The sequence below is a fragment of the Haliotis cracherodii genome, unplaced genomic scaffold, assembly GCF_022045235.1.
Source record: "Haliotis cracherodii isolate W230 unplaced genomic scaffold, xgHalCrac1.p SCAF_2, whole genome shotgun sequence".
Lineage (NCBI taxonomy): Eukaryota > Metazoa > Mollusca > Gastropoda > Lepetellida > Haliotidae > Haliotis > Haliotis cracherodii.
Window position 1 is genome coordinate 23146855 of NW_027266275.1, and position 11909 is coordinate 23158763.

Below are 11909 nucleotides of genomic sequence, written 5' to 3' on the forward strand. Positions count from 1 at the left end.
ACTTGCCTGTGGGCGGACCCCACTCACACATCTCTCCACGATTCTTATTACAATGATTTATGAGGGAACGTTTATGACAGTGTCGCTTCTATTTTCGTTTCGTTTGAATTGTGATTTAAAGTCACACAAAGACAAATATTCTTTTGAAAATCCACTATAATTATGATGCTATAACTTTCAAATATGTTAGAAATCTCTACTATTTTGTTATGGGAAAGATGATAGGGTAGCCAAGTGGATAAAGCGTTCACTCGTCACGCTGAAGGCTCGGGTTTGATTCCCGACATGGAGTTCTGTGTGAAGCCCATCAACTTTACTCCCTATCTGGGGCGCAGGGGTGGCCTAGCGGTTAAAGCGTTCGCTCGTCACGCCGAAAACCCGGGTTCAATTCCCTTCATGGGTAGAATGCGTGCAGCTAATTTTGGTGTCCCCCGTCGTGACATTGCTGGATATAGCGGCGTAAAACCATACTCACTCACTACCAACTCTCTCACTCAATTTGTTATATGACACAGTTATTATTCTTAAAGTAATATTCTTAAAGACAGCCTCGCTCCGACGGGACTTCTATTTGACCAAAGGGTGTCAGTTTCCTAAATCTTTGATTTCTGAATTGCTCAACTAGTTTATATCACATCACTGGATTCTGTACATCGAACCTCCACGCAGATTGAAAAGTTCAACATAAGCTGGGGGCACGGGTGGCCCAGTCGTCTAGGGCGCCGCGATTCGCTGTGCAGAGTTGCGCCCTGGTACGCCAGAAACCTATGATTGTGGGTTCGAATCCCGGTTCGCCCCGATTATGTTTCTAGGTTTGTCACCCCTAACCCGTGCTCGTGGGTTTCACCGAACTGGTAAACGTCTGAGACCTGCATCACTTCGGGCTTTCCTCCCACATTAAGCTGACACGCCGTGATATAACTGGAAATGGTTAAAAGCGGCGATAAACCCAACTCACTCACTCACTCATAAGCTGGATTGTCTCGTAAGAAAAATAACAAAACAGTACTTCAATATCCTAGCTATAGCACTTTAATAAGAATGTGCCATCCTGACACATTTGTCGTCGCCAAATATTTTTTTTTCTCAATAACCGGCACCTTGAACAATATGAAAATACACCATGTGTGTAAAGAGACCTTCCTTCGCAAAGCTTAACATTGTGTCTAACACCGATGCTTCTTACAGCGTGACTGTACCACCCCCCCCCCCCACCCCCCCCCCCCCCCCCCCCCCCCCCCCCCCACACACACACACACACACATACACACAGGTGAGTTGTGTGTTGTAGCTTTACCTTGCAATACACCGCTAAATCGTGATCAACACATACAGTTGCAATTGCGTATATGAAGATGAAAATCGCCTTACACTGAAAGTATACTTGACCTGCAATGCACACTGTACAGATGTGTACATACTCATCAGACGGGGACAGAACAACTCCCTGGTAGAATACATCGTTTGTGTGTTATGTAATCAGAACGCTGGATCGAGTTCCCATCCTCAAATATGAATAAAGCGTCTGGATGCTAGGGGTGCTTTGAGAATAATGATGTGACATTCATTTGCTTTTCTTTAGGTTATGAATGAAATCTAATCTGCATTATTAATACATTATGACCTGCCTTATATACAAATATTGGCATACAGTTACTGTGGTAGGCGATGGCAAACATTTAATATCAAACACTGAAGACTTGTTCACTCGAACACCGGCACCAGATATACCATGAAGACGATACAACTTTATTGTACCGACATAATCATTATATATATATAGCATAACACTACGAGCAGCGATCAACTAAATATATTATAGCAACTATAGATATTCCGGTTATATAATAACCTTTATATTTCTGATTATCTTAAGGTGTAAGTTCTAATTCTGTAAAAATATTGATAATTTTCGTACACTTTTTAAACATAGATACCGAGAGCTTAATTTTACGAACAGCAAAGGCATACACTCTGTGTAAGAAAGAAACTTAGGGCACTACCCTATTTACCGGAATAAATCAGAATCTCACCCTATTGTCGTTTGATAAATAGAAACGACAAAACCCCTTACATAAACATAAGAAATTCCGACTATACACGAGGTTGTGTTTATGAATCACTTTCAAATAGTGATGATACCAGGTATTCGCGGAAAGGTGAGTGTATCCTGTCTACCGGTGGCACCGTCACAAACACATACAAAGGCAAGTCAATTGTTCGCCTGAAAAAAGGTGGAAAAAAAGGCGACAAATCCGATGCTTGCCACCTTTAGATCTGACTCCATGACTCTATTTAACATGTTTGACATGCTTTATTAATTAAACACATTAATTAAACTAACCACACTACAGGTGTTCGTGTATGGTATCACGACTCCGTTGAGTGAGTGGGTGAGTGAGTTTGTTTTTACGCCGCTTTTAGCAATATTCAAGTTATATCACGACGGGAGACACCAGAAATGGGCTTCACACATCGTACCCTTGTCGGGAATCGAAACCGGGACATTAGAGTGACGAGCGCAAGACTCCGGCTACACTGTATGCGCATATAGATAGTGTGATGAATCAAGGTCAAATCGAGGTGAGTCAGTTATTTTTTTTTATTCAATTACAAAGCACCAACACGTGTTGATGAATGCAAACTGTACCGTTTTCGGTTAATGATCAGTCAATGATCACAATATCGGGTGACTCCTTCCCAATTCTAGATTTGATGTTCATCACGCAGACCCATGCTGATGGTAATGATTTCTAATATCAGGGCTCAGGGCAAGAGCGGTTAGCAATGCTAATTTAGGCCTACGACTGTCATAAGTTTATGTTACGATCGTCTAAAAGCTAAGGTCGCATTCTGTAACTGAGCCATGGGCCCACTTGCACAAAGCGATCTTAGCGCTAAGATGATTTTAAGTCCCATACTTTAACATAGGCTTACAATAGTCTTAGCGCTTAAGATCGTTTTGTGCAAGTGGACCCTGGACCTTAAAGGGGCTTTAGGCTTGGGCTAAGTCAGCCCCAGCAAATTTGAATCAAGTTCTTTTTCGGCGCTTTTCTGTTTTATTATGTATATCAATCTGCCAATCAAGGGTCTGGTGATGACGTTTTCTGTTATCTTTAGACGTACGTGTGAAGAGACTTGCGTCATATAACTCTATCAGAGTAATTCCATTTTGGCTGTCAGAGTATAATACAATCCATAAAATTATCATCAATACTATCAATCACAGCAAAGCAAACATTTATTAATCATGAAGATGTATGCGAATATACCCATGGCTCGTGTTACACTCCTGTTATCCATGTATGGAGATTTATGTCATGTTACGTTATGTTCTTGCCATGACATTAATTATGATAAAAGAGTCATTTGGGAAACTCAATAATAAACCATATTTTCACATATAAAAATCATAACTTCAGTCCTTCCTACTGTCTCAACCAGACACGCACGTCTTTGTGGAAACTAATATTTGATTGGTCAATCTAACTGGATATACTGGTCAACCTATGCCAGTTAGTCTTACATTTCTGAAAATAAAGCGACAAAACCCTTTCCATATCCAACAAAAATCTCTGCATAAAGCAGAGTCGATTGTACGATTCAGACTATGTCATGAACATGTGTTTATGAATCACTATCAAATAGTAATGATACCAGGTGTTCTCGAAAAGGTGAGCGTATCCTGCCCCACCGGTGGCACCCGTCACAAACACATACAATGCCAAGTCAACTGTTCACCTGAAAATAACACGAGACCATATGGTACAAGTCAAAATAGGGTTTGTTTGTTTTTGTTTTGCTGTTTGTTTTACGCCGCACTCAGAAATATTCAAGCTATATGACGGCGGTCTGTAAATAATCGAGTCAAGACAGACAATCCAGTGATTGATATCATGAGCATCGATCCAAGTAATTGCGATCGATGACATGCATCAACCAAGTCAGTGAGCCTGACCACCCGATCCCGTAAGTCGCCCCTTACTAGTCTCCTTTTAGGTTGCTGAAGGCCTATTCTTCCCCGGATCTTCACGGGTCTCAGAATAGTGAGTGGGGGACACCAGAAATAGGCTTCACACATTGTACCCATGTCGGGAATCGAACCCGGGTCTTCGGCGTGATGAGCGAACGCTTTAACCACTAGGCTACCCACTAAGCTAAAGTTAAAATATACCAAGAACAAATATGACATTTAGTTTCTGTGTCCTTTTTACACCAGCATTGTTATCCGTTATGTACAGTGAAGATTTGGTGTAACTAAAACTAATGTTACCATTCAAGACCAAGTATTAAAATAAAGCGACAAAACCCTTTCCATATCCAATAGAAATCTCTGCATAAAGCAGAGTCGATTGTACAATTCCGACTATATCATGAGCATGTGTTTAGGAATCACTATCAAATAGTAATAATACCAGGTGTTCGCGAAAAGGTGAGCGTATCACATGTTATTCAAACTGGTTTTGCGGATGATTTCAAAATTGAAACACCGAGGTTATCCGGGAATTGACCGCACAGGGTCACCGAATTATCAATACATTATATTACACCCACTGGCTTAGGTTTTCAATAAAAAGACAATAACATGGGTCAAACAAGTGGCAGTGGCAATCAGTAACAGGCCCTATGCTTAATGTCAGTGCATCCCGAATGTCCAGATTTTGTCACTATTCGTTGTCTTGAAACACGCTTGCCAGAATCCTGTTGGAAGCTGACAGAAATTTGGTGTTTCAAAATAGGTATCCCAAACACACTTGGCAATTATATAAGGAACAAGCCATGTCGAAAAAGGCCTCGATCGCCCACGTGTTGCTCTTCTACAGGCACAGTCAACCTTTAAGAAACTGTCCCATCCAGAAACTTCTCGAACGATCAAGCCTGTCATTTTCATATTTTCAGGGGCGGATAACTCTAATTCCAGTGCAAAACCGTTCTTGAAAGCACTTCTCGCCGTAGTCAGCTGCTGTTAAAATCTGGCCATGACTTTTTATTTATTTACCAGCAGGTCAATTATTTTCTGCTACAGATAATTACTGCACGTATATGTACAACAGTATCTCCCGTTACTGATATTGAAAACACATAACATTGTATTTACAATATATTTGGAGAAATAGAACATTTGCCATTATCAACAAAGGAACTGTTTACTGATATGCTTTTATGGTAGGCTAAATATGATCAAGTTAAAATATTACCTCATCCAAACGACGTAAAGTAAATATTACGATACCAGCATATGGAGAGAAAAACAGAAACTACTTGTAGGCTAAATATGATCAAGTTAAAATATTACCTCATCCAAACGACGTAAAGTAAATATTACGATACCAGCATATGGAGAGAAAAACAGAAACTACTTGTAGGCTAAATATGATCAAGTTAAAATATTACCTCATCCAAACGGCGTAAAGTAAATATTATGATACCAGTATACAGAGAGAAAAACAGAAACGACGTTTGGACGTAATGTCATTCACCTGTAACCCTTTTCAATGAGATCTTAAATGTTTGATGAGATGTGAGTAGCATGAGATCCATGCATAATTTGATGTAGATATAATCACATAAGAAGTTAAATAAGATGTAGGTTGGATTAAGCCTAAAACTGAATGTACCGACCATTTATATTGATAATCTTGAACTTGTCGCTGCATTTTGGTTCAACTCTGCATGTTTACGCATTCTAGAAACACTAATTTTGAATTCACGAACATATACATCACTGACGTTTTTAAATTTCTCACGTTTAACGTAAACGTCTGAGACCTGCATCACTTCGGGCTTTCCTCCCACATTAAGCAGACACGCCGCGATATAACTGGAAAACTGTTAAAAGCGGCGTTAAACCCAACTCACTCACTCTCGCGTTTAAAAATACCAAGGACACACTATGAAACGCGTTTGAGTAAAGGTTATGAAGGACAAGGCATTTAAAGCTATCTTCGTCGGTTTATAATCTTGGACATTCTCGAATCAAATCCTCCCTCGGCGCGTCACTTTTCATCAATATCATTCCTTTGATAATTTCCATTTTATGAGGGGTACACCATTGTACGTCTATGTCCTTCCGGCGTTTCGAAGTTACACAAGATTGACATATGCCAATCAAGTGGACAGGTTTATTGACACTATTTGTGTGCATATATATTTTCTATTTGGACGGAGACATCTTGTCATTGGTCTGATGATCTGGGTTAAACCAGGTGCTGGGGAATATCTCCATGATATTTAAATGATCACTAACAGTCCATCAAAAAGTGTTCCTCAAGTAAAATCGGAAACATACCCAAGACCAGAGACCATATAATAGCCATACCATACCCCATCATATCTGATGCAATACTACAAGGATAGCTTGAAGCTAACTTCTGAATCGTGTCTGTCTTACATTACTAATGAAAATAACTCGATGTTGTTTAAACTCAAAAGTGTGTGTGTGTGTGTGTGTGTGTGTGTGTGTAGTACTTGAGAAGAAACAATATCATTTGTGTGTATTACTTGACAAGAAACAATATCATGTCCATGGATAATTTGTTATGAACCACAGTGACTGTCATGTATGTTTATAAATTACAACAAACACTCTTATATCTGTGTATTAATTTACGAGAAATACTTTCAGGCTTGTTAACATATTGACGAGAAACAACGTCATGTATGTGTATTAACTACGAGAAATACTGTCAGGCTTGTGAACATATTGGCAAGAACCAATGTCACGTATGTGTATTAATTTACGAGAAATACTGTCAGGCTTGTGAATATATTGACAAGAAATAATGTCATGTATGTGTATTAATTTACGAGAAATACCGTCAGTGTTGTGAATATATTGACAAAAAACAATGTCATGTATGTGAATAAATTTGCAATAAATACTGTCATGTCTGTGAATAATTTGACAATAAACAATGTCGTGTCTACACAAAAATATTGCCAGTCTTGTGAATACATTGACAAGAAGCACTGTAAAGAATGTGCAAGAATTGACAAAAAAACACTGTAAACTAATCGTTTGCATATTGCCGGTTGTATGCTAAGTGTATAGATCAACAGAGATTATTCTCAATCCCAGTTTACATACCAAATCCAACTGCACATTTTGTTACTGGTCTCTTTATTTCTGGTTCAGGTGGATAAAATAAGTAGAATTGGCCGGTTCAGGTGGATAAAATCAGTAGAATTGGCAGGTTCAGGTGGACAAAATCAGTAGAATTGGCAGGTTCATGTGGATAAAATCAGTAGAATTGGCAGGTTCAGGTGGATAAAATCAGTAGAATTGGCTATTTCACCGTTATCGAACGACATCGAATGATCGTTATACCAGTATTTCCCGAATCTGTTGCGATAGAGCGGTACGTATATACGTTTTGTGAAAAAATGTTCTTTGGTTTAAGGATTTAAGTTTTTGTCATGTGGAATAGTAGTGTATAAGACAAATGGTTTTACATAAGTTAACTGCTTTGAGACTGCAATAATTCAAGCAAATTCTCCTTTTTAAAAATGTACATGGTATTAAAAACAATTGTCTCAAACACTTTCTGTGCATTAAAAGAAAGTCCTTCCTGGTTGTACTAAGGATAATGGTTAATCTTTGAGACATGGATTTGGTGATATATTGCTGGGCCTTGCAGTGTATATCTTTGTACGGATGAAGATGGATGGCATCAAGGGCTGCCAGGACCACGTACTGCAACACGTTCCTATAACTGAATCAACTTGGATGAGATAATGTTCATATTGGCAAATGGAACTGTTTGTGGTTTCTGAAATTTGAAACATTGTGGTACATTTAGGAAAACCGATCTTTGGTGGATAATGTTGCTGAAGTATTCAGTGTAAATTCACTTGTTTCGAAATAAGGAACGTAAGGTTCTTTTCTGATTTATTGTTTCTGGTTTGGCCAAACGTTTGAAAGTAATATCAAGAACTGTCCTGTTATACTGTGGACTCTCACAGTTTGAGGGACCCATCTATCATCAAAATTACAGGTGCCGAAGTCGTTTGATTTTCTTTCCGTGACAGAGAAAATTCTAGTTCTTGCGGTTGCATAAGGGGCAGCTTATGCTGCAAATCGATGGTACCATTTCACTTCATACTTCCTTGCGACCATGGCTGCAGTGTCGTCATCATTGTTTTTTACTGTTAACAATAACACGAACACCGGGTTGGTTTCCTCTGTGGGAATGTGAGGGGAATATAAGCAATTTACATCATATTAATACAGAGAGAAAGGATGAGAGAGAGAGAGAGGGGGAGGGGAGAGAGAGAGAGAGAGAGACAGAGAGAGGGGAGAGAAAGACACAGAGAGAATCAGGGTGAGAGCGAGAGAGAGGTGAGAGAGAGACACAGAGAGGGCGAGAGAGAGAGAGAGGGAGAGAGACATAGGGAGGTGAGAGAGAGACAGAGAGAGAGGGTGAGAGAGAGGAGAGAGAGACAGGGAGGGGAGAGGAAACACACAGAGAGACGGAGAGAGGGGTGTGAGGGAGAGAGGGGAGAGAGACAGCGAGAGAGAAAGGAGAGAGAGACAGAGAGGGGAGAGACAGATAGATGGGGAGAGAGGAGACACACAGAGAGGGAGAGAGAGAGACAGAGAGAGAAAGGGTAATAACATGCAAGTGTAATAATTTCTTTATTACCCATTATTTGAATTGTTTGATAGGCATTGCCTAGGAGTTGAAGGATGACAAAGAAGACACAATTTATGGATAACAACTTCTTTAATACTGTAAAAAGCGATGTTTCGGTATAAATCCTTATACCGTTGTCAAGCAAGACTGTCTTGCTCAACCGAAACGTCGCTCTTTACAGTATTAAAGAAGTTGTTATCATAGTATTTGTTTAGTTGCTGCTTAACGCCAGCTATATTCCGGCGGTCTGTGTCATACTACTCTGAATTCCAAGGTGAATTTTATATATATATAGATATAGTTTTAACCGATGGATATAATATTTAAGAATTTAATTCAGTGTTCTAATAAATCGCTGAATAAATGAATGAGTGAGTGAGTTTGGTTTCACGCCGCTTTTAGCAATATTCCAGCAATTTCACGGTTGGGGACACCAGAAATGGCCTTCACACATTGAACCCATGTCGGGATTCGAACTCGGGTCTTCGGCGTGACGAGCGAACGCTTTAACCACTAGGCTACCCGACCGCCCTGCTGAATAAATGAAACGATCAACGAGGAGTGAGTGAGTGAGTGAGTATAGTTTTACGCCGCTTTTAGCAATATTCCAGCAATATCACGGCGGGGGACACACGAAATGGGCTTCACACATTGTACCCATGTCAGGAATCGAACCCGGGTCTTCGGCGTGACGAGCGAACGCTTTAACCACTAGGCTACCCGACCGCCCCCGATCAACGAGGAAAAGACCATGTGCATGATGCGAAAAATATGTTTAGAGTTTGGTGATATAATATTTATGGAAGAAGACAATTATTATAATATAAGCGACAAAACCCTTTCCATATTCATAAGAAACCCCTGCCAAAAACATTGTCGACTGTACGATTCCGACTTTATGATGGCGTCAGGTTAAATGCCCTATTAAACAACACATGACGTTTCACATATCATAATAAATTCTGGTGGAAGCTGGAACTGACTGAAGAAAAACCAGTGACATCTCAGATCAATCACATGTCAAGATCGATGGTTTCAATTGAAAAATAAGTAATGTTTTTAAACGTCTGCGATTGATATATCGTCATGAAAACACCTTAACTTGGTTGGGTTGGCCTGCATTATGTACACAGGAGTATATTTTAACTAAATTGCTGCCTCAAGGTAAAGCAAATATCGACACCTTTAAAATAATGTCTAGTGTAAGAGAGGATAATGAATGATATAAAGTTTCTTTTTAAGATTATGTGGAGTAAAGGTTTATTTGAAATTATGAAACAAAAATATGGATGGTCCTATATCGAGTTTTCGTGTCTTGGGCTATCACTTTCAAATTCGATTCAATACACGATGCTAATTCGTCACGGTAATACCTTGGCAAGTAGGAGGTAGAATCACAATCTCGAAAACAGATCTATATATCACTAGAGTATATAAATAAGCGACGAAATCATTTCCATAATCAAAATCTCTACTAAAATCAAAATCAGTTGTATGATTCCAACTATATCATAAGCATATAAGGGGCAGTCAGGTAGCCTAGTGGTTAAAGCTTTGGCTCGTCACGCCGAAGACCCGGGTTCGATTCCCGACATGGGTACAATGTGTGAAGCCCATTTTCCCATGTCTCCCACCGTGATATTGCTGGAATATTGCTAAAAGCGATGTAAAACCATACTCGCTCACTCACATAAGCATATAAACCACATTTACAACAGCAATGTCCAGCTATTTACTCACATATTTGTAACATAACAACCATACATAAATATACCATTAGCCAGTCTTCAATGCTGACATCAATGTTACACCGATCGCATTGTCAACAGAAACATGTCATAATTTTGATAATTACGATGTTAATGGAACCTGGAAATAATGCCAGTGTATATGTGCGATACTAACTGTCAAACATCAGTTGGAAGGCCATTTATTCATTAACAGATTCTATCATGTCGCCACTCCATATCACATGTACAAAGACTCTAAATGACTACATTCTACGTGATCCAGGAACATTAATAACGTATGCTGGCATAGGTTTCAATAGTTTAGTAGACAGCTGACTGGCCAAGACATGGTGCTCAGGAAACTGGTGTATACTCTTCTTCCTGTTTGATGGATGAGGTTGATCTCAAAGAAAAATGTCATGTTGAAGTATTACATGGTGTAGCCATGTTCACCGGCTTGCTCGTGTTTGAATGGGCGGATAGAACAGAATAGACGTAGGTCAACGGGCTGGTATACAGCAAAGTTCTCAATATCGTCTCCAAATCACTCGCCAATTACAAATGTTGCCTATAATCCTATACCCCAAAGGATGATAATAAAATTTGTTTATTTATCTGATAATTGTTTGATGTTTGCGTTCATAGCATAAATGTGCTTGGAATTGTTGATGACATCCGATGCAGCCATATTCACCGACACCGTTGTGGCTCATACTACTGTACGTGCATTGAGAGTAAACTTCTCACACAATAGTAAATGTGAATATATTACGACGTTTATGTTTCTGTAATGTATGGTATGACATGGAAATGCAAACTATGCTATCAAGAACTCAAGGAAATACACATGACAGAATTAAGGCATTTATCATCTGTTATCACATGAACCTAAAATGCTGTTTAAAATTTAAGAGCTTTTTAGTAATGAGCTTCAGATAGGTAATGTAAAGTTGATTATTTACGTGTATGACTGAGTTCAGGTTGGAGGACTTACCTGGGCTTTTACACACGTCCATCGTTGCAAGACCAAACACACGACCAAGGTAATCCACACATGTGTAAAATCAAACATATTCACCTTAGATCTCTGTCAAGATGATAAGATCATTATCACAAGCATATATCCGCGTTAGATCGTTATAATCCGCTCCGCATCAGAACAAACGCCCTTCCTTCGCTGTGCTCGCTTGTGGTCGTTTGAGGGCGTGGTGTAACTTTACTAACACTCGTTTCCGTTAATTTTCCATATTGAAATAGAGGTAAATCCTAAACTTGATACAATGTTGATGCGTGCGTCGGACAACGCTGATGTACTCCCGTCGCTGCTGAAGCATTAATCACCTGTGACAGGTAGGTTGATATGTGCTTGCGTGATCCCCTAACGCTATACCTATAATACCAAGCTTACCCGCTATGAAGATTCCTCTGTCTTTGTTAGCGTTCTGAATCGCTTAGAGGGAACATTCACTTTCGAAACCCAGGGCGTGTTGCAAATTCTTTATATGTTTCTATATTGACTGAATGTAAAAGCACCTATACACGATCA

At 39.5% G+C, this 11909-nt stretch overlaps 1 protein-coding gene across 1 annotated transcript in view; it reads right to left on the minus strand.

Annotated features, from left to right (window-relative positions):
- The window catches only part of LOC139467525 (CUB and sushi domain-containing protein 1-like), a 64798-nt gene extending 53122 nt beyond the window's left edge, over window positions 1-11676 (minus strand). The window contains exon 1 of the mRNA XM_071249059.1: window positions 11358-11676. Coding sequence (XP_071105160.1) covers window positions 11358-11435 — 78 coding nt within the window. The 5' untranslated portion in view covers window positions 11436-11676. The remainder of the gene's footprint in view (window positions 1-11357) is intronic.
- Window positions 11677-11909: the final 233 nt, after the last annotated feature.